This window comes from Podarcis filfolensis (assembly GCF_964270895.1).
Source record: "Podarcis filfolensis genome assembly, chromosome: 2".
NCBI lineage: Eukaryota > Metazoa > Chordata > Lepidosauria > Squamata > Lacertidae > Podarcis > Podarcis filfolensis.
This window is the reverse complement of record NC_139605.1, coordinates 75,814,679-75,838,571: the sequence shown is the minus strand read 5'-3', so window position 1 is coordinate 75,838,571 and position 23,893 is coordinate 75,814,679. Positions and strand designations below refer to the sequence as shown.

The following is a 23,893-nucleotide window of genomic DNA, read 5'->3' as shown; positions in this document are numbered from 1 at the left end:
ACTGCACGCAGTGTTTTAGTGAAAAGATGCTGCTATAGTCCACTGTCCCTGGTGTGCTAGATTGCAGAGAGCAAGGAAAAATATGTTTACACCTCTATGGAACTTTTCTCAAGGAGAAGAAAACTCAATATGCTTACGAGGGAGAAATCAATTTAAATTGAACCAAAAGGGTAATTAGGATTTGACCACGGTTGTTTTTCACTGTCACCATGGAGCGAGTTTGAATCTGCAGCTGTGTCATTAGAGTGGTCTTGGAATTCTAAGGCCTCTGACAGCATGGCCACTGGTGAGGGATGTTGGGAACTATAGTCCAACAACATCTGAAAGACCACAGGTTTCCCACCTTTGCCTTTGATGGAAGAGCAAGGTGCAAGTGAACTATGAAAGGAAGCATAAATAAATGCCCAGTGTACAGAGTAGCTCCTCACATTCATTATGGAAAGCCCACATATTAGGATGAAAGTTAGATTATTATGTGGAGGTAACATTAAATACCTATTAAAACATAATGCCGTGATATCTAATGAAAATGCAAGATTGCAGTTTCTAAAGAATGCCAATGAATTACAAAATATATTTGCATATGTAAAATATACTAGTGCATTACAACACAGCTTTGCATTTAAATGAACATTGCTAATGAAGCCCAGGGAAATCAAGAACTGTACATACTGCAGCAAAGCAACAATTCAAGACATGCAGGATAATTGCGTTTTAAGACGGTGAAGAATGAAACTGAGCATTTGCTAACTTCTTGTCATTATTTTCCAGTGCAGTGTCCCTCATAATTTCCATAATTTATCAGATTTAAAATCCTTAATGGACTTGGTTAGTTGCTGCTGCAGTCACTTAAAAGCTAGATCAGAATATAGGAAGACAGGATGCTTTAACAGGATGTGACTATAATGGTGCAAAAAGAAACATCACCAGCCTCTCACTTTGTCAGAGCCCATGAATCCCCTGCCTCACATTAAAGCAAAGCCGGAAGACATGAAGAAAATACATTCAGGCAGCACTGTAGTGTCACACATTCAATGACTCAAGACTGAAAATTACCCTGCTGTACAGAAGCAGCTATCCTATCTTTCCAGTGCATTTTTTCACTGAAATGGTAGTGAAAAGGCAGGATAGGACTGGCAGGATAGGCAAAACACCCCCATGAGATTTCCTCCAAATGATCATATTAAATTCATTTGCAACTGCCGCAGACCTTCTGCACACCTGATCAAGGACAGCAAGTACTTTTGTGAACTGTAAGTACTTATGCACAGAGGATTACAACAATTTGTATGACCATGGCATAATTGACTGCTGCCGCCATGGGTTCGCTGTAGTGTATGCATGTACTTCTAGTTCACACAGTATTTCTAGCACATAATCACAGACGTGCACAAGTTGGGTAACATGGCAGTACTTGACCAGCTCTGCCATGCCTTAGAAACAGTCTGTCACTATCTTGCTGGAGGGATTTAAGTGCATACTGGAATGTTGGTTTTGTGCAGTTGAAGTGGCTCTGTCATGCTAGTTCAACAAATCCACTTTTAATAATAATAATAATAATAATAATAATAATAATAATAATTCTATTTGTATCCCGCCCTCCCCAGCCAAAGCCTGGCTCAGGGTGGCTAACGTCATATAAATAAGACAATATGCATAATACAAGCGATCAATCAATCAAGATACATCCCACAATGAATTCAAACAATTAAAATTAAAATTGGAAGTGGTTAATACTCGCCAAGACCAACTGTTTCCACTGATATTATAAGGAGCTATGAGCTGTTCTTAAAAAAAGAAATGGCCTTTTTGCAGTTTGGAAAGTGACAGGGAAATGCATAGAGAAAGTGTGGAATTTTGTGCTAGTAAATCAGAATGAATTATCAATAAGGTTTGCTTATTGGGTAGCAAGGGGGCATATAACCAAATGCCAGAAGTAGGGAAATAGCCATCAGGTTGGGCTATGGAGGTGGTGTGAGCACACATTTCCCAGATGGGTAAATCTCAACTGCTTGATTTCTTTTATTTCTGGGCTTTTAACTTAAACCAGTAGCCAGAAGCTTTACTTTGGAAAAACATGGCAGACCTGCAAAACCTATTCTGGTAACAATGTACACGTGTGTGTAGAATAGTGGGGTTCTGGGCAACAGTGCCTAGAGTATCATTTTTATAGAGGTATAATCCCAGACTTGTAGTCAAATGATTTTATTCATTGCTCCCCTCTCTCCCCAAGAGAGGAACATCCACCAGTGTGTCTTCTCCAACATGCTGGTTCTCATACTGTCTTCTTTATTTTCAGTCTCACCGAGTGTTCCTCAAGTTATGCCAAGATTGCCAAGGCAGTTGAAACGTTTGTAAGCCTAGTCAAAGGCCTTTTGGAAAAGCTGTTGGATTACCGTGCTGTGATGAATGATGAAAGCAAGAACAACCGCATGAGCTGCACTGTGAATTTGTTGGTATGTAGTGTTTTGAAGGGTTGCTTGAAGACGTTCTTCAGATAGTAAATCAAGAATTCCATAAACTAGCATGGTGGGGAAATGTTTTGAAGTTGTGAGCAATCTACAAAATCTGCAAATGCTTGATCTGTTTTGAAGGTGGCTCATAGTAATGACTGAAGGGAGCTATACTGTATCCTCATATTATCATAGACCTGGAAGGGAAAAAATAAGTTATCAAGTCTAAATTTTATAATGTTAGATAGAAACTTCTATCCAAAAAGTATTAAGAGAACACTCCATGTATTCCCAAAAAATAAAATTGGGCTGCTAACTAAGGGAGCAGCAAGCCAATATGCTCAACAACAACATTTATATAGTACCTTTGGGGTACTATATTAGATCAGTAATTCTTACAGTAGCCCAGTAAGGTAGGTCGATACAATTCCCCTTATCCTGTTGATGGGACACTGAGGCTTAGAGGGTAGAATCACACCTAGTGTACTCATGCCTGAGGTAAAACTTGAATGAACCAGGTACTTTCTGATTCACAGCTTATCTACACTACTACTGTCTCTTACTGCTGTATACATCATAGAAAACAACATATGGTTCTAGAGCATAGAAATCATAGAATTGTAGAGTTGGAAGGGACCCTGAGAATAATCTAGTACAGCCCCCTGCAATGCAGGAATATGCAGCTGCCCCATACAGGGATTGAACTTGCAACCTTGGCATTATCAGCACCACAATCTAACCAACTGAGCAATCATAATGCTCAGCATTTTAACTAAGCCACACCTTACAGAGAAAGGCAACATTTGCTGTACCTGCAAGGTACACTCTGAGCTGCCTAACTTATCCACCCTGTTTTCTGTCATCGACTGTATGTCACAGTTTGTGTAGTTGATAAAAAATAGTCCCATTGGCTACCTATGAAAAACTGTCAGTGCCAGCAATAACATATACAGTACATTAGAATTCATGTTATATCACTGGGCAAATAGAAGGCCTGATTCTTACTTTTCTCAAGCAAAAACTTTTCATCAACAATTGCTGTCATGAACTCAAAAGATTTTCACCCTAATGATTTCAAAATATCATTTCAACAGAACTGCTGTGGGAAAATATGACCCTAGATTGGGACAGTACATTAACAATTATTGTATGAATTCTGGTTTCAATCAGAAGCAGTGCATAATAAATGCATATTCATGTTAGTGCTAATTAAAGCCTTGAACTTTTAGTGATGAAATATGACATAAAGGCAAAGTGATTCCCCAAATGAAACTAACCATGATTTCTGTGTGCAAAGGTGATAAGATTTCATTCGTTTTCCTTCCCTAGAATTTCTACAAGGAGATTAACCGTGAAGAGATGTATATAAGGTATGGTGATTGCTCAGCTGGTTTTGTTGTTACTGGAGATACCGCTATTGCTTTTCCTCACATAATCTACAGGAAGTTATATGGAATTGTGGTACATAACTGATAGCATTCCATTCCCCTCGACTTTGCAATGTCTAAGGCTCATCCAGTCCTGTATAAATTTTGCTTGAGCCTTCTGCAACTAAGCCATGCCATACATATAACTTTAATTCCCCACCTCACCCTGGTATTTCATTTGAGTGAACCAATCAGGTGCCTGGCTTTCTCTCTCTAAAAGTTATGTAACGGGAGCTGAAATTTGAAGCAAAGTAGATGACACATTCCAAGTTGGCAAATGGAATCAAACCTGATTGCTTTGCATTAGACAAAAATCTGTAAATAAAGACCTGCTCTGTGGGGTGTGCTGCTGCTGTAGTGTCTTGCACATGGAACACTACATTTGGAATTAGATTGGAAGTCAAAGATATCTTTGCAGAAACAGCTTTTTTATACGATGTATATTGTGAATGTGTGTGTGATGATGATAAATAGGCACATTAGATTTGTAAAGCCATTAAATTGCATCTGTAAATCCATAGGCAACAGTCAGCATTTTAAACCCTGCTAGAAACACACAAGTTGTTTCTCCCTTCCTCGCTCCCTATTTTCAACTCATAGGCAAACTTAGGATTTTATAAAGCAGGCCAACAAGCATCTTTCAAACTAGTATATTAGGACAGGCAGTTTGTCAAGATGGATCGTGCCTGCAATGTGAACTTGGAGATGTGCAGTGCATGCAGTTTACCTGTGCTTTCAGTTCTGATGTTCATTTTCTTTCTCTTGGAACAATAAAAATACAATGCAAGAACTGTTTTCTCCCTGCCCCACAAAAAATAATCCTTCTTTTGAATATGCACTCCTCTTAAAATTTGGAATTCAACATGTTACATCAGTTTCTTCATGAAACTCGCCCACCTTCTTATCAGGGCATGTTGCTTCTTCCCTTATATGAATACAGTATAAGGATATGGATATTTAGCAAGCCTTTTGTGTCTCTGTGAATTTGGATAATGTCAGCTGCAACTGACAGAAGATATACGTAGCTCCTTTCATGGACTACAAGAAAGCATCAGCACCAACTTTGGTTTTAGGCCTGTTTTCAGTATAGACAGAAGCAAAGTGGTGAAAGGAGTAAAATTAAGGATGTGAGGCTCCCTCATTTCTCTTTTTTGTAATGCAGCAAAAGTCAGTGGGCGTGGTCTTCAAAGCTCACATTATGTTCTCATTTGTATGTTGGCTTCCGTGCCTTCACATTGTCAAGCTTTGCTTCGTAATGATGGCAGTCAGAAATATAACATTTGATCCAGCCAGAAATTAAGCATTTTTAAAGTTCTATTAGTCTGAACTCAGTTTTAATACATGAATTTATTATTATAAGTCCCAGATTTAAATGTTGGCAGTCCTGCTCATCTTGCCAACTCTTCATTAAGTTTTCTTTTGTTCTGTCTCACTCACTTGCTTCATCCACTAACAGGTACTTGTATAAACTTCGGGATCTTCATTTAGACTGCGAGAACTACACTGAGGCAGCCTATACTCTTCTGCTGCATGCTTCGCTTCTGAAAGTAAGTTATGTTATGAATTTCAGTTGGTCTACTGTGGCTGAGACTAACATTTGATACATTTCATGGGGCCTACAAATAGGGGACTATCAAGACAACTGTAAACCATTGGCCCTTTTCCATTAGCGCCCCTAACAAAGTTTGAAATGGGAGAGCAGTGAAGCCCATTTAAATCCCACGCTCTTCCACCTTCCCCCGGCCTTATACTGTATACAGCATGGGAGGGCAAACTAAGGCCCGGGGGCCAGATCCGGCCCAATCGCCTTCTAAATCCAGCCCACAGACAGTCTGTGAATCAGCGTGTTTTTACATGAATAGAATGTGTCCTTTTATTTAAAATGCATCTCTGGGTTATTTGTGGGGCATAGGAATTTGTTCATTTTCTTCTTCAAAATATAGTCCGGCCCCCCACAAGGTCTGAGGGACAGTGGACCGGCCCCCTGCTGGAAAAGTTTGCTGACGCCTGGTATACAGCATTAATGTCTCACATTGAACATAACTGATTTGTAGAAAAGACTCTACGACCCAAAAGTAGAGACAATGCACATACTTTTGTAACGGAAGAAAATCTTTAATAAAAATTAGTTTTTAAAAAAGTTCTCCAAAGGAGATACAACACTTTTTCTACTGAGATATAAATGTACATGTGCAAATTTGCCCATCAGAATCAACATGCGTATCACTGGTGTTGTTTTACACTGAAATGCATACAGTGAGTGATTGGACAAGGACTGGGCCCATGTTCAGTGCATGTATTTTGTACTCAACTACAGTATTGTACCCGGTTTGTCAGAACAAGACTGCTTTGTTTGTATCACTCCAGCTCCTAAATTATAGACAGATAGCAATTATGTATTTTCTTCTTCTTCTTTTCTCTTCTCCTCCTCCTCCTCAGTGGTCTGATGAACAGTGCACTCCCCAAGTCATGCAAACAGAATTTCAGAGTTCACAAACTCATCGGCACCTGAAAGAACACTTGTATGAGATGATAATAGAATACTTTGACAAGGGAAAGGTACCATTATTATTATTATTATTATTATTATTATTATTATTATTATTATTATTTCCTGCTGAGGAGCTTTAGACAATGGCTTTTAAGTTTGTTCCTCAATATAAAGCTCACCAGTTGCTTTTTAAATAGTCTGATGGGCTAATATACGTAGCCACTTGTAAACATTCTTTCCATTTTGCATACATCATGAAGTATATTGCTTTTAGTCTTACTGGTGGTACAAACATAGTGTTTGTGCATAGATTTATTTTTTACAAGTGTATGCAAGTTTCCATTAGCAAGGTGACCTTTCCATTAGCAAGGTGTTGCTATGATTGAGGCAACACATAGATTATGTATTGAGATCAAGCCAACACGTTAAGGTCTATGTGACACTGCTAAAGCCATCTAGGCTTTGATCTATCATATTTTGAGGTCAATAGTAAAGCAGTTTTTATCTGTAAAGAGCAGATGTTTGCATTGAAATCACTGGAGAACTTAAAGGCTTTCTTTCAGAAGGCGTATTTATCTCCTAGGAAGGCACTAGGCTGTAGTAAATTCTACCCTGTGCAACTGACATCTTCCATTTAGCCGTGGCAATAGTTCAAAAGGTCTTGGAATTTGGTGATAGCATTGTGAAAGTTTGTTCTCCAGAACATTTACTTTTTGTCATGGCAACATGAAATGTGGCACAGATGTGGAGAAGGCCAGTGCGTGTACATAAACAGGTCACTATCATACAGTGCAGGAAAAGTTAAGATTTGTAGATGTTATCTGGATAATATCTGGTGTCCTTGTCTTAAAAATATTTTAATATAAGGGCATGTTTGCACAAAGGTGAACTTGATCTAATTTAGCATAGACCTGGTTTACTGCATTAAGTTTGTACTGACACAGCAAGAACCTAGGGAAGTCTTCCCACAATAATAAAATAATAAATTTTGAGATTTGCATGTATGAAATGTCACATGTTAAGATTAACATTAGCCTGTTTTTATCAGAAGGTGTGTGTAGTTGTTTGATACTCCTGACGGTGCCCCAAAAATCATACATCTTCTATCAGAAATAAATGAGCTATGTGTTGAATTTCTAGCTTTATATTTTTGTGCATCTTAACAAGCAGGTATGCATAACTTAAAAGAGAGATGGGTATAAAGTAGGCTAGATTGATTTAGGTGCCCTTTATGGCACTTAAATATAATACATTTGGAAAGGTAACACACAAGCCTTTAAAAATATTGGCTCAAAGCAAATGCCTCTGGTAGCAGAAGTGACATTCTTCTGGTATTCAAAGATAAAAGCTGCCCTACTTGTGCTCTTCTTTTAATGATTCATATACCTTACTTTTATTAATTTTACACCTTTTTTACTTTTTTTACTTTTATTTATTTTTGCACATTAGTCTTTTGTGTTTCAGATACATTTGCCTCTAATACTTCATTTTACATATAATAAAAATTAGTGGCATTTTAGATATATATATTATTTTGTTTATTAAAATGTATTCCACTTAATGTAATAAAAATCTCTAAGCAGTTCAATATTCAATAGAATTTTGTAAGGACTAGATGAAAACAAAATGTGATTGTACCACAAAAAGCTGAGCAGCGTGCAGATCTTTCAACACTGGTGTAATATGTGGAAAGGTGGATGTCCCACTAAGCACCGCAACAGCTGTATTTTGCATGAGCCGCAGCTTCTGAACCGAGTGCATTACAGTAGCCTAACAGTGAGTTTACCAATGTCTGAATCTCCATGACAAGACTATTCTGGTCCAAAGAAGTCCAAATTTGGTGTACCAGCTAAAGTTGGTAATGTGTTCTCCAAGCCACTGAGATCACCTGGGGCTCTTGTGAGAGAAGCACTCCTAACTATGCACCTCTTCCTTCAGAGAAAGTGCAACCCTATTATGATCTTATATACAACAACGCATTTCCCAGATCTGAAAACCATCCAACCTTATTAGCACTAATTGAACCCATGACTTCATGCTGGCACCATTTTAGAATATGCATGAACTCTCATTTCAGATTTCACAAAGAAATCAAGCCAGGCAGAATCATACTGGTGACACCTTGCCCTAATCTCCTAAAGATCACTCCAAGCAGCTTCATATAGTTATGAAATAGCATTGTGGACAGTATTACTCTCTGGAAGCATCACTAAGATCTCCATACTTGGTGATGATTGAAAGCATTATTTATTTTTGTGATCTTGTGATTATGCTTCTGAATGTCCTGTTGTGTTGCAGATGTGGGAAGAAGCAATATCCTTGTGCAAAGAGCTGGCAGAACAGTATGAAATGGAAATTTTTGATTATGAACTTCTCAGCCAGAACCTGGTAGGAATGCCACTCTCCAAAAATATCCAGTTACTTGTAATTTCGTATTTCTTTTTAAAACCTTTATGTAGATCCGATGGCCAGCATTAATCGTGTTGATTCATACATAACTGCTGAATTACCCAACGTTCAAAGACTTGCAGTTTAATATGTGATGTCAAGTGAACTAAAAGTGCTGTCTGTGGTATTTGATTTCTCCTTGCTGTTCCATATATGCAAATCCTGAAGTGTGTTTTGCATTTGCTGAGTGATGAAAGTGCATGTGTAAACTTACTTAGGTGGTGTTTGTCAATCTGTATTAAGCTGCTTAATAAAAGTAAATCAAGAGCACTTATAAAAATGATCTTTGCTTTCTTTTCTTATTTAAGTTGATTGGAGACACGAGTAGGCCTGTTATGACATTCTGTAAGTTGTAGGAGGGTAGCTATGATGTAGCCAGGAAATCTTCATCAAGCTGGAAGGCACATGAAATTCTTTCTGGTCAAGTGTCCTCTAAATCTTCAGATTTTATTCGCTTCAGGCATCAGTTTTTTCTCTCGTCTAGAATTTTTTAAATAATTCGCTGGGTGGGGTGAATAGTTGTTTTTCTTTTCATAGTAATATGCAAATGTACTAATATAAAAATGCTCAAGGTTAACCAGTTTCTTTTTACTGTGATGCTAAAGGAACCTATCCGTGTCTTTACTTTCAGAGGCAGCAAGCAAAGTTCTATGAAAATATTATGAAAATTCTGAGGCCTAAACCAGACTACTTTGCTGTTGGATATTACGGCCAAGGGTTCCCCACCTTTCTAAGGGTAAATGCATCTGCTTTGTGTACTTTATCTTTAATAACTGTTTGTACATAGCCCTAAGGAACACCAATATTCTGCCAGTGAAAATGGAGTTATTTACTGCAGGAGAGATTTATCTTCATTTGACTCTGCAATGCACAGGATTTCTCTTGCAGCCATCTGAAGTGTCATTTGTAACAATAGTGAGTGTCACATTTTCAGAAAGAAATGTGATTTATTGCATTCTCTTCTTTTTCCTGCTGCTTTCAAGGTTAGAAGAGGCTTATAGTGGTGATAAGGGAATGTTCTGGATTTTTACAAGACAATCATAATTAAGGAATGGTTTATAGCTGGAACACTTCCTAATGAACAATAATAACAGCAATACAAATAGCCCAGAGAATGAAACAGGAAATCTAATGACTATCACATCTAGTTCGCTTCCATTTATATTTGTAATTTGTATAGGTGAAATCTCATAAAACAGTTGTGCCTTTACGACAGTTTTTATGATTCCTGTTGCTGTTAATAGCTTAAACTTTCAAATGCTGCTAATCCACAAAGACAATTTCCGCTTCCTCACCCTTCAAAAACTGATTAGCAACGCAGCCATAGCCTGAGATATACTGAAGAATACTAGATGTCCCTACCCAGCCTATCAACCTACAGGAGAATTGTGTGAGTAAGGAGCAGTGGTCCATAATAAATGGACTTTTTGCTTCTTTAAAGAATGGCAAGGCTTTATTGTTGTTAGCCGCTCTGAGCCCGGCTTCGGCTGGGGAGGGCGGGATATAAATAAAATTTTATTATTTTAATTATTATTATTATTCACCTTTTTAAATTGGCCCTCACATATAATGTGTTGCAAATGATGACCTTGAAATATTGCTGCTGTTAAGAAGACAGTGTTGCATATGCAGCCTGCATTCACTAGTGCTAAGAGGAAAAGAGTAAGTAATGTTCTAATGCATAGCAATATTATCTACAAGTTTGTAGTCTCAAAAGTCATCTAAGCTTTTCTTGCAGAACAAAGTGTTCATCTATCGTGGCAAAGAATATGAGCGGAGGGAAGATTTTCAAGCGCAGCTGATCAGCCACTTTCCAAATGCTGAAAAAATGACTACTACTGCACCCCCTGGAGAGAACATCAAAAACTCCACAGGCCAATGTATCCTTATAATCCTTATTAATAATCTATAGTTATTAATAAAGGGGAAAGAGATGACTAGTGTTAGATGGAAGTCTAGGGAGAGCAATACCGAAATTCTCAGTGTTTTAGGTATGCTTTTTGAAAATAAGCTCATAAAGTGTTTTACATATACATTGGAAATATATGGAGTATACAAATAGATATTCACATTTTCCAAGAAGCTATGCTTGGTTGTGGCTCTATGAGCACTCGGTAACTGGCACAATTTACTACTCTACTTAATGTGTAATGCTATATTTATTTTAGGTTATTTAGGTTAGGTTAAGTATTTAATGTACTCTCTTGTAGGCTATGACCTGCCAGTAAAAAACATATGTGAGTATCCTTGCTTTTGTAAGTACGCATCTATTGGGTTCAGCAGCTCTTTTCCAGTTGGCCACAGTGATCTTCACCTTTCTTTTTAATTATGTATTTATTTTTTAGAAAATGTTTGAGTTAACCAACATCACTTGAGAGACAGTTGTAGATACTTGTGTTTATCTATAGTTATACCGGTAACTATAGATATAAGCAAACTATGGGAAGGGAGGCAGGAGAAAATATATTTGCATGAGAGGATAGGAGAGAGGAGGAAGCAAATTGCACATTCTAAAATTGAAATAGGGTCTTTCTCCATAAAGATAAATCTGCCATTTGTGCTAAGTGCATATCAGAATCCTTAATAAAACACAATGTGGGATGCATTCATTTCTCACTTCTTTATTATAACGGATTGCATAGTTCAATGCTGAAGACAAAAAATTACGTTTAAGAGTTGAAAGTGCTATAATAACACTATTATTTTCCTCAGTGTACATACACTTTTTAAACCTACTATAGAACCCTGCAAAATGAAGTTGCCTTATGGTGACTTAGACAGTTGGTCCATCTAACTCAACATTGTCGACTGTGATTGGCAAAGGTATTCCTGATCTTTAAGCTCCAGGATGGGTAACTTCTGGCCCTTGAGTTGTTGGACTCCAACTCCTATCATCTGTCATTATTAGCCATGCTGGCTGGGGCTGATGGGAGTTGGAGCCCAATAGCTAGAGGATTGAATGTGCTCAATCTCTGCTTTAACTGGAGATGCTGGGGACCTCTGCTACTGAACTATGAACCTTCATTTGAACATCATTACCAGAGGTGAGCATACATAGATACCACAAACCATGATGTCTTTCACATTCAACTTTAATATGCTGAAAAATTACTGTCCATCTCCAGCCTAAGAGGGAAGAGATGTTGACAGGATGATAAACACTTATGGTTTAAAGGCATACATGGAACAGCTGTCATATCACAGTTGTGCTTTTTGCAGGCAGGCTTTACACAGAGAATGGTGTACGTCATGTCAATCCTGTGTCCACTACTGCAAAATGCATCAACGAAACTACTTAAAATAATTTTGCACATAGTTCTTGTTAGCAGTATATCCCGCTCTATGAATATGTCACAGAAATAATACAAATTTGACCACAGTGGCACACCTAAGTCCATAGAGTGTTTAAGGATCATTCACAAAGTCAGAGAGCGGTTTGTTTCTTCATTAGACCACCATCACCCTCAGGTACAAAGCTGTATACTGACAATGCAAGTTTTAGCACCACAGTAATTCCTTTTTGTTTATTTTTAAACCTCTGCTACAATGGCCCTCTTAACTCCAACAGTGGTTGGTAAAATAAGATATAAAACATTTAAAACAAAAAGTGCTATAAAACAGCTGCCATCGAGTTTATCACTCAGGGATGAAAATCAAAAGCGTCACTGGGACACATCAGGAAGTATCTGAATGGCCTCATAGAAATGCCTGTCTGAATGCCCTGAACAACAAGAGGTAGAGCAAAGCATCACCCTCCCATTGAAGGAAAAACAGTCACTTAGAGCAGGGATGGACAACCTAGCACCCTCTACAGCAGGCTTCCTCAACCTCAGCTCTCCAGTTGTTTCTGGCCTACAACTCCCATGATCCCTAGCTAGCAGGACCAGTGGTCAGGGATGATGGGAATTGTAGTCTCAAAACATCTGGAGGGCCGAGGTTGAGGAAGCCTGCTCTACAGGTTGTTGAACTATAAATTCCATCATCCCTAACCTTTGGCCAACATCTGGAGGGCCACAAGTTCCCCAACCCTGGTTCAGAGCTTTCTTAATGCTAATAATAATAATAATAATAATAACAACAACAACAACAACAATAATAATAAATTTATTTATATGCCGCCCATCTGACTGGGTTCCCCAGCCACTCTGGGTGGCTTCAAAAAAATTAAAACACAATACACTCGCTTTAGCTATTTTCTCAGCACGGTGCAACATTGAATGCATTATTTGTATTTGTTCTTTTGAAGTGAAAGGTTGTGGTGATTTTATTTCTAAGCATGACACTGTTTATTCAATAGGGTGGTATTTTTGGATCATGATTTGTCAAGACCATGTTTATACTGTAAGGAGGGCTTAGAAAGCTTTAAAAGCCTTAAGCCTGTCTTTTATAGGAATGTTTTATAACAGCTTGTCAAAATATCACGTGTCTCCATTTCTCAGGCCCAACACTCAAGCTAAAAGCACTTAAGAACCAAGCTCTTTTTGTTTTCCATTCACCCTTCACCTTTCCTTTCTTCTGGCTTCCTATTCTGGGAAATGAAGCTGTCACACATACACAATCACCTTTTAAAAAGAGACATTTCCTACCTGTAGGGCGCAATTTTGAAGCACAACTTTAGTAACCAAACAAATGTTCCTTGTTTGATTTCTATATTATGCTGCAGTGCTTTCCACTCAAAGATGTAAGATGTAGGAAGCTTCCTTTTTAGTCATTCATAAAGTGACTGAATGGTGGGACACTGATTATCTTGACTCATTTCAGTCCTGGTTCAGATCCTACTATGAACCTTGGTCTCCCTGATGGATAAATTTAAGACAAGGATAAGGAGGCAGTTAAGCAGAGTGTGACCTTGATGTTTTTATTTGACGTTTCTGTGGTTTTTGATACTATTGAGAAGCTCAGAGTGGCTGGGGCAACCCAGTCAGATGGGCAGGGTACAAATAAAATCGTCGTTGTCATCATCTTCATGAACCAAGTTAGTGAGAGACGTTTTGACAGCACTATTTTAAAATGCTTTTGATTGTATCTCCGAGTTCAGTTTCAAATAATAGCACTGGGTGATTATTTGGGGGCCCTTGTTACTTTTGCTGTGCAATACCACAGGGTGCCATCTTGTCCTCAGTGCTGTTTAACAGCTATATGAAGCCATTGAGAGTAGTCATTATGAGATCTGGGTGAGATGCCACCTCTTTTTCTCTGTAACATCTGATTCAGGGGAGACCATGAAAGACCTGGACCAGTGCCTGTACTTAGTGGTGGACTAGAATGAGAACCAATAAATTGAGTCTGACCCTGGCAAAACAGAGGACCTAGTCTTGATAATTAATTGATTACCTGCTTGGGTTGGGGTCATATGCCCTTTGAAAGACTTCTGATTCTATCTGTCACCAGAGACCCCAGTGACCTTACCAGCTTCAACTAATAAGGCATCTACAGCCAGAATGGCCTGACCACTGTTTCTTGAGGTTGGCCCACAGGCTGAATTTGCACTAAAGTGCAAAATGCAGAGGCTGAACTGCTCACTAGGGCAGGTTACCACCACCAGGTTATGCTACTACTGAAAGAAACTCACTGGCTGCCAATTAGCTACCAAGCTAAGTTGAAAGTGTTGGTTAAATCGCTTGAAGAAGGACATGTTGGTTCAATATATTTTAGACACCTTGAAAGTCATGTAATATTTTTGAACCTAAATTTTAATTAATGTCTACTTTGGCAACTACTGTCAACTCCCCAATACTCCGTGTTTTTTGTTTCCAAGCTACTCATATCCGCTTACAAAGCTTAGCAGAATATGCTGTAATGTTTTTGTCCTTAACCAGTGTGATCTTAGATGTACAATGCTTCACAGTTCAACCAGTTTTGGAAGAACACCCTCAGTTCAAAAATAAGCCAGTTCCCGATCAGATTATCACGTGAGTTTATGTATTTGTTGAAACTGATTGTATAAAAATGCTTGAGAGTGGCAGAGTCAGTGGGTTATCTTCTGTCTGGCTTCCCTACCAGCTAGAAGTCTAAAAGCCAAGCCAAACTTCAGTTGGAATGTAGCCTTTCATAATATGAGGAGCTTTAATCTTTATACCATTCAGGATCCCAGTATTTGTTGGAACGCCTCTTCCAATGTGAACCTACTCAGACAGCAACAGAATCATCTAGGCCACTTCTCTGGGTGCCCTTGGCAAGAGAGGTTCAGAGGGTGCTGGCAAGGGAGAGGACTGTACAGAAAAAGGAGTGCAAAGGACACCTACTAAGCAGAACTAGAAGGTGGTAAGCAGCATAAGGAGGCTGGTAGGACCTGTTATCAGCACACAACTGTGTTGGTGACTTGTGGGTGTCATTTGGTAGTCCACCACACCTCAACCAGGGTGATGTATCAGCAGAGTTTGCGGAGCCCTAGCAGAGTCTTCAGATATTTCCTGCTCCCAATGGAACAGCCTGTTCCAGATTCCTCTCCCACACAGTTCACAGTAATAAAGTGTTTACTGTCTCCAGACAAACGACAAATCTAAACACTACTATCTACTATATGCAGTTCTTTTGATCTTTGAAGTAAACATACTTATGTACAGATCCACAACCACCACACTAGCTAACGCTGCTGTGTAAAACTCTCAGCCTCTTCCCCTGACTCGTAACAGACTGAGAGTCAGACCCAGGTCAGGATATAGAAGTCTGAGGCACTCTCTTTTCCATTTCAGCAGAGAGTATCAATAGGACCTACAAAACGCACTTTGTTCTAATTTTTATAGCCCTTGCATGAAGGGTTAAAATGATTAAAATGCAAAATACTGTGGACTTAGAATGGGATGTGTGTAAGCAAGTGCTCTCTGCTTACAATATGGACTACTGGACCAGGTTTTCCCCCCTTGGGTCAAATGTTTGAACCCTACCCTGTCACAGCCATGGAGCCCAACAACATATAGAGAACCAGTTGTTTTTGTTTTTGTTTTGCTTCACATACAGACTTAAATACCAGTCAATAAATAACATGTTTAGTTCATCAAATGTTAACTCCAAAGAGATCCTCCTTATATAAGTAACTCTTAAAATTGGCAGCATAAGGCACTTCCCAGTTGTATCTGTTAGCTAATTTAAGGACTCTTCTACCATGAGACACAAATTGCTATCCTAATAAGGGACACCTTGAAATGATGCACTGCATAAGTCTTTGTATCTGTCCTTCCATCTGTCATGTTGCCACTGCTAAGTTTATTTCCCCACCCCCACCCTAGTCATTAAGCGGGAAACCTGACACTGAACCACCAATCTAGCTAATGCTGCCAAAAGCAGCTGATTGAAGAGAATGATAATTCAAATGTAATGCAATAGCCATAATCTATTAGATGGAACCTTTTGAGCTTTTGTTTCTTTTGATCATTTGTGCTGTAATGGGAGGATGGCAAGTATATCACGGTGCTAACTTGGGAGGGAAATTAGCTAACAATAAAGCCAACATCAGTGAATGTGCTCAAGAGTGGCCAGATGCAAAAGGCAAAATGTACCTGCTAAAATGTCCTCTTCTACACAATTATTAAAGATTTAGGATCCCTGCCCACTTTCCCATCTCTGCCCACCCTAATGCATTCTCCTAGCACCCTGGGATAATTTCTTGGCTGCTTTGGGGGAGCTGCAACTCTTAATCTTTCAAGCCACACTTCTCCCTACTAATACTTCTTTCTCCTTTTTTTACTTGACATGTCATATTGAATGCTTAGCCTCATTCAGATGTTCTTTGTCCCTACTGGTCAACATGGGAGTGAGTAGAAGGGATGAACCAAGCCTTTGCATGCCAGTTTCTTTGCTCAAAGAACAGTCTGTAGAAATAGGTCCTTTGTCTGTACAGCTTCCTCATGACCCAGAACCTCAGTGGTTTGGGGTTCTTTACCATGTATAGCTGTATATGTGAAGTTTCCACGTACAAAGGCTAGGTGACTGGCAGATAGGTGGGGCAAGCCAGAATCTGACCTGCTGTCTGGAAAGGGTTCCTCATCACAGGGCTAGCGGGTGTGGCTATTCAACATATATTCAACAAGAGCACTTGAATAGGGCTTTTGACTCCCTCATTACTATACTTTGTAATTGAGGTTATGGTCAAATCTTTCTGTTGTTTCCTCATCAGTGTCTAAGATTCATTTCTCTACCTAAAGACTTCATCCATTGTGATGTCCTTCCTATTGTTTGCTGGGTAGAAATAATTACAGTAGTACCTTGGTTCCTGAACTCAATCCATTCTGGAAGTCCATTAGACTTCCAAAACGTTTGCAAACCAAGGTGCGGCTTCCGATTGGCCCCGGAGACAATGCTGACAGCCGAAACGGATGTTCGGCTTCCCAAAAACGTTTGCAAACCGGAACACTTACTTCCGGGTTTACAACATTCGGGAGCCGATTTGTTCGAGAGCCAAGCTGTTTGGGAAGAACAAGCCTTCCCTCTTGCTGCTAATGTGGCATTAGCTCTGGTCCAGTAGATTGGTAACCACACAAAAGTAATTAGAGAACTGTGTGTGTGTGTGTGTGTGTGCGCGCACGCGTACAAACACACACACACACACACACATTTTACAGTGTCATCTTTACCAGACTAGGTCATAAGCAGTTAATTCCATTACCAACGGAATCTTCTTTTTAAAGGCCTGTGAGTTCTTAAGTGGATATGTATCCATTATTCAAAATAGCGAGTTGGCCCCTGCCAAAGGCGCAGGCCCAGAGGGGTGCAAAAATCACTCCACCACTCTGGCTCAGAGTGGCTAGGAGCCCACCCACCTGGGCAGCTGCTCCGCTGCTCTGGGTGGCCTGGCAAGGCACGCAGACTATTCTGGGTACCTCAGTGGAGAAATCCCATTACTAGAATGGACCATCGGAGAGGAGGAAAGCAAACTTTTTGAGTTTCTGGTCCAGGGTCCCTCCTGGCTTCAGAGGTGCCAATACAGCTCTCAGCCAAAGGTGCAAGGAATTGGGGGGGTGCCAATATATCTCATTGCCAAGGGCACAAGGCACAAGAGGACACAGATACAGCTCCATGCCAAGGGTACAAGGGAGCCTAAGTACGCCTCTGAGTTCTGGTCAAACTGTTGGGTACAGTTTGAATGGAGGGAGCAGAAGGCGCAGTTTGCTGTTTATGATCATAGCAGTCACCCAAATGAGCATGTGCCTCATGGGCAACAACATCTGTACCATGATGCCTTCTTTCCCTTCCATTATCTTCCTTCTCCATAGCTATGAAAATAGCTCTGATGGTGATCATAGCTCTCTGCTCCCATTTGAGTCACCTTCTAGACTTACACAGGTGCCTCTTTGTCTTCTTTCTCCTCTTTTGCACACTCTGGGCTCGGAAACCTCTACTTTCTGTCCCTTTGACTTCCTATTCTCAGCCCAGTATACCTGAAGGAGCGTCTCCACCCCCATCATTCTACACAGACACCGAGATCCAGCGCCGAGGGCCTTCTGCCAGTTCCTTCACTGTGAGAAGTGAGGTTATAGGGAACCAGGCAGAGGGCCTTCTTGGTAGTGGCGCCCGCCCTGTGGAACGCCCTCCCATCAGATGTCAAAGAGATAAACAGCTACCTGACGTTTAGAAGACATCTGAAGTTTAGAGAAGTTTTTAAGGACTGGTGTTTTAATGTATATTTAATCTCTGTTGGAAGCCGCCCAGAGCGGCTGGGGAAACCCAGCCAGATGGTTGGGGTACAAATAATAGATGATGATGGTGGTGTCTGGAACAGACATGGTCCATCTGGTTACCCGTTCTTCAAGCCCCTCTGCTACTAGGTCTGCATGGATGTTGCTTTTGTGCACTTCCTGCTGCCAGTTAAATGTCTTTCACTCCTCTTGATGCTCCATTACCTTTTCCTGTCTTAGCTCATAAACAATGACTGTATCACTGTGTCACTTCTAGCCAAAGACTCTGGCAATTCAGTATTATATATTCAGCATCTCATACTGTTTGGAGTTATACATTCAGGACCAGCAACGAAATGTTGCACAGTAGAGTACTCTTGTTCAGGATGCCAGCCAGCCATGCCTTTGCCCCCAGTTTTCCATTTCTGCCCTCCCCCAAGTCAGTTTGTATTCCATGCACACTGATCCTGCTTGGTCCTCCTTGAGCAGTTTTGAGCCTATCTCCTGCCTTAGATTTGTACTTTTGCAAGCCCTGGAGTTCCCCCAAGCCTTCCTCTTATACATTGATAGTGCCATTCCGGGAAACTGGTCTGTGAGTTTTCCACTGGAACTCAAGGAAACGCTTCATGTAGCTGATGAAGTGGACCGCAGTCCACAAAAAGATTATACCGTAATAAATTGGTTAGTCTTTAAGGCACCACATGACTTGTTGGTTGTTTTTACCATTGATCTTGGTGTGGCTTACTTCTGAGACATATATAGGATTGCCTTATTTTCTAGAGATAAGACTTTTATAATTAAACTAAGACAGCTGGATCTGAAACAGGTATCACTATCCTGACTTCAGAAACATGCTTAAGTAGGTGAGTTTTCCAGCCATCATGATTAAGAGAGTGAAACAAATTGGGAATAAAGGGATTATTATTATTATTATTATTATTATTATTATTATTATATGATATATGAAATCCAACATCTTCTGGGCAGACTAGTTTGCCAGCTTACAGTCCAGAGCTCCTCACTCAGTGAAGGAGCATGAGTTCTCAGATTCAAATTTTAGACTCTCTAGTTCAACCCGATCTTAGGTATTAGGAAAGAGCCCTGGAGATATATTTGCCATGAAGACAGTCAAAGTAGATAGTACTGGGCCGGAGGGCATCAATTATCTACTCAGTTTGGTTCATGTGTGCTTAACTGTGTCCGCCTTCCCTACTTTTGTCTTCTATGTGGCTGACTGACTGAATGGCAACACATTAATAAGAAACATACACTTCTTATTAATAGTTATCCATGTTTAATTCTGAAAACCTTTGTGGAAAATCAAAGTAGAAAAGATACCATAGCCTACATTTCTCCCCTGCTCTTTGTTTTGCTGATGACAGGGTTGAATGGAAACGTGGGTACACAACAAGGAGTCAAAGAATAGCTGTAAAATATCCAGTAGAAATAGAAAACAGCTGCATGTATTGTTCTTTAAGTCCAATGGTAGGAAACAGCACCTATTACATTAACTTGCATGTATTTTACAGTCACTATGGTATTCTAAAATCATAATAGGCACAATACACACACACACAAAGAGAGAGAAACATTTGGACAATATTAAAAATAGATAATATAACGATTTTGGGGGGAAATAAGAACATCCCTACGTATTCTAAAGATACAAGAACAATTTTGTTCATTTTCATGTAGCTATGACTGTTCCTTGTTGACCCTTAAAGCAGTTGGATTTAATTGTGATTATATAGGGCACAGAGCATCATTAAATAACATGGATTCTGGTGCTCTGGCATCACTTTCAGTAAGATTTTTTTCCTTCAAGGCTTGCCTACCCTTTGCAAACCAGAATTGTTTTATGGCTTCATGCTTTTGAGTGTCTAGATTTCCGCACTGTAAGTGGAATTGTCACAAGAGGTGATCTTGTTATGTCTGCAAAGTGGTTGAAATATCACATGTATCAACAAGGAAAATATCATCTGCTTCACCAGGTCATTTACAGCTCACCATAAACCATAGTGCTTTATGTCTGTCCATAAAAAAAAGTGGCAGAGAGAGGATTGATAGATTGGCAACAGGAAACAGCAGCATCTGCAGAGTGAGATTTCAGCAAATTGCCATTCAGAATCATTGGATAGACTTGTTTTTTGACCTTAGAAAATGTTGGCATTTTTTTGGTTTCCGTATAATACTTTTAACAAGTGTCATCATTTCACTTTCCCTTTTGTGCCAAATCACTCTGTTAGTTAATGCAAGTCCCCTTCCCACCCCATTTTTCTGTCTTCTCTCCTCCCTGCACCCCAAAACTGCCAGCCTCTGAGTCCTCACTCCAGTGTTACCTTTGCAATATGGACCAGAGCTGCCTGCAGTGAGTTAACTGTGCTGGAACTAAAAAAATTTTAAAAAATACATTTAATTATTTTACTTGCACATTCAATGGAACGTAAAGCAAACATGCAATTGAAGAGTTTTGTAATACTTCTTTTCTTTCAGCTTTTACAAGTGTAACCATGTGCAAAGATTCCACTACTCAAGACCAGTCAGAAAAGGGTCTGTTGACCCTGAAAATGAATTTGCTGTAAGTATTTTTTCCCCCAGTTATGTTTTCAGATTGACCAAGATTGCATACATTAGTTGTGTAGAGGCGATGTGTGGCGAAGGCCCCGGCTGAACTGCAGGCTGTGTTACCAGCAGAAAAATTGGAATCAGCATACAAATGGGACAAGAGTAGGGTGCCTCAGTAGCACCATTGGAGCCAAGTGAATCTGGTCTTCTAAAATGGTTGGTTCCTTGGGCCTTAGCCTCACCTGCTATTTGGGGAGATAAATTTAATCATAAGTGGGCCTGAGAAGGAAACAAACAGGCATTTCCTCCTGACTACATAGAATGCTGCTGCCAAAGAGAACATATTTCCACTATTCCTGGTGGGTATACTGGTAATATCCAGGGCAGATAAAGTAATAAATGATTTGTTGGTCATGACATACAATGAATCTTTTGCTCCAGATAATCTTGGTTCAGAATCCAGTATGTTATTTACTCCATTACTCTGTTTCTTTTTCGGTGCTTGACTCTCCCTTTATGTTTACAGCTTGCATAACAGTGCCTAGTTTAAAATTGGATTTAGAAAGACGCCTCTTCGATGTTTGCATTTTTATTGCTGTTACAATGCTGATGTGGGGCAAGGAGGGGAGCAGCTTCCTGCTATTATTTACATTTTTGTTCCAGTACCCGTAACGTCCTAACATTATGGTTTCACTACTCTCCTATTCCCTCTGTGTGTCTCTTAACAGTCTATGTGGATTGAGAGAACATCCTTTGTTACTGCTTACAAGCTCCCTGGAATCCTGCGTTGGTTTGAAGTTATCGCTATGTCACAGGTGTGTATTTGAATTCTGATTACAGTTAATACAGAGTTTAACTCACAAAAATACACATTAAATACAGTTACAGATAGGTAGCCGTGTTGGTCTGCCATAGTCAAAACAAAAAAAAATTTTTCTTTCCAGTAGCACCTTAAAGACCAACTAAGTTAGAACTAACTTAGTTGGTCTTTAAGGTGCTACTGGAAAGAAAAAAAAATTTTTGTTTTGACATTAAATACACTCAGCACTATTTCAATGGAAAGCCAAAGGGGAGACACCAAATGGTGTTGTCTCTTTGGGGGTGGCACTTTGGGGGTGGAACGAGGGCATGGCCAGCCCCCTTGTGCTAAAAATATGGTTTTAATGGGGATGGGATTTTAACTTGGCGGGGGGTTGTTTATTTTTTGGGGGGAGTGGTTTTAAATTGTTCTTAAGTGTTATATGTTAATTTTTATTTTGTATTTTTATTTTGTATTTTTGCTTTATATAGCTGATTAATATTCTAAAGCCTTTAAAATGTGTTTATGGGAGGGGGCTTATTGCTTTGTTGTTTTTGTTTTAACTATTTCCTTGTGTTTTTAGCCTGTGAACCACTCTGAGATCTTGTGATGAAGGGCATTATATAAATCTAATAAACAACAACAACAACAACAACACACTATATCACAAGTGAATTCATTCTTAGTACTTAACAAGGGTTGGGTTCCCTCCCTCCTTCTTGATATTGGCAATTCTGATTTTTTAAAAATATGTTTTGGAGTTGACCCTGCATTTTGAATGCAGAATTCACTCAAGATTTTTTGAAGCACATCTATTTAATAGATAGGTAGTACAATTTCAGATTACACAAATTATATTCTTGATTTATTTTCCCCCAGACTACCATTAGCCCCCTGGAAAATGCTATTGAAACAATGTCTATGACCAATGAGAAGATTCTGGCCATGGTTAATCAGTACCAAAGTGATGAGAACCTTCCAATTAACCCTCTGTCCATGCTTCTGAATGGAATTGTTGATCCAGCCGTCATGGGAGGGTTTGCTAAATATGAGAAGGTAAGGTTTTGAATAGTTGCTTTTAAAATTAAAATAATGCTTTGATTTATTATATCAACAACACAACCTTGGAGATATCATTGCTTGTTCTAATGTGAGGAAGAAAGACGGAATGATCTGTTTTCTGCTTGCAGGCTTTCTTCACTGATGAGTACATCAGGGACCACCCTGAGGATCAAGAGAAACTAAACAGACTTAAAGATTTGATTGCTTGGCAGGTAATACAATGCTGGGCACAATTCTCTGAAGCTTTTTCTTCTTTCCTCCCTGCCTCTTCATTTATTGATCTTGTTTCTAGTGGAGCAGCATAATGTGATTTTACTTGTATAATATGCACATGTTTTCTCTTAATATATATTTGTAATAAAGTAGGGAATAAAAGTGACTGGCTCTGCAGTATGTAACTAATATTACTGAGAAGGAGCTTTTCATAAAGGCTTTTAATAATAATAAAAAATTCTTTAAAAGTGTTAGTTGGGATGAAAGAGCAGCCTCATCATGTAGTTGAGTTGACATATTCTGGACTTTCTTTGCCCAAAATATGCTAACCCCTGATCTAATGTCATAGGATTGTGGAAAAACCAGTGGACCCAATTCAAAGGATCTTACTCTTGTTTACATCTCATTGAAATCAATGGAAATTACATTTGTCGTTGCTAACTTGTTCCATTGATTTCAATAGAACATAAACTTTATTTCCCTTTGGTCTGAAGTACATGTTATTGCTGTGAAATATCTCACAAAACAAGGAGAAATGGAAATAGTCAAAACTGACCACTTTCATCCAAAGACTGATTGGCTTTTACTGGCTAATTTCAAAGCATTTTAGGAGTTAAACATCTAGATTCAGGATCCATGAAGTTGCTCCTACCTTATAACATACAGGAAAGGAAACTATCCTATTGTTTTAAAATATGTGTGTACAGATCAAGTGCTAGGCAGTAATCTTAGGCAGGTATAGGTGTGGGTAGGAGATCAAAGTGCACCAAGCTTGAGATCTTTCAGAAGTTTTTGCTACAACCACATACAAATAATGGAAC

General features: G+C 39.3%; 1 protein-coding gene across 5 annotated transcripts in view; it reads left to right on the top strand.

Moving 5' to 3' along the window:
* DOCK2 (dedicator of cytokinesis 2) overlaps positions 1 to 23,893 on the top strand; it is a 241,012-nt gene that overhangs the window by 201,629 nt on the left and 15,490 nt on the right. For all 5 annotated transcript variants that reach the window (XM_083596706.1, XM_083596709.1, XM_083596710.1 and 2 more), the window contains 12 exons: positions 2,300 to 2,456; positions 3,783 to 3,823; positions 5,337 to 5,427; positions 6,320 to 6,439; positions 8,670 to 8,759; positions 9,451 to 9,555; positions 10,558 to 10,699; positions 14,650 to 14,731; positions 20,927 to 21,011; positions 21,727 to 21,813; positions 22,677 to 22,853; positions 22,988 to 23,071. In XM_083596706.1, coding sequence (XP_083452832.1) covers positions 2,300 to 2,456; positions 3,783 to 3,823; positions 5,337 to 5,427; positions 6,320 to 6,439; positions 8,670 to 8,759; positions 9,451 to 9,555; positions 10,558 to 10,699; positions 14,650 to 14,731; positions 20,927 to 21,011; positions 21,727 to 21,813; positions 22,677 to 22,853; positions 22,988 to 23,071 — 1,261 coding nt within the window. The remainder of the gene's footprint in view (positions 1 to 2,299; positions 2,457 to 3,782; positions 3,824 to 5,336; positions 5,428 to 6,319; positions 6,440 to 8,669; positions 8,760 to 9,450; positions 9,556 to 10,557; positions 10,700 to 14,649; positions 14,732 to 20,926; positions 21,012 to 21,726; positions 21,814 to 22,676; positions 22,854 to 22,987; positions 23,072 to 23,893) is intronic.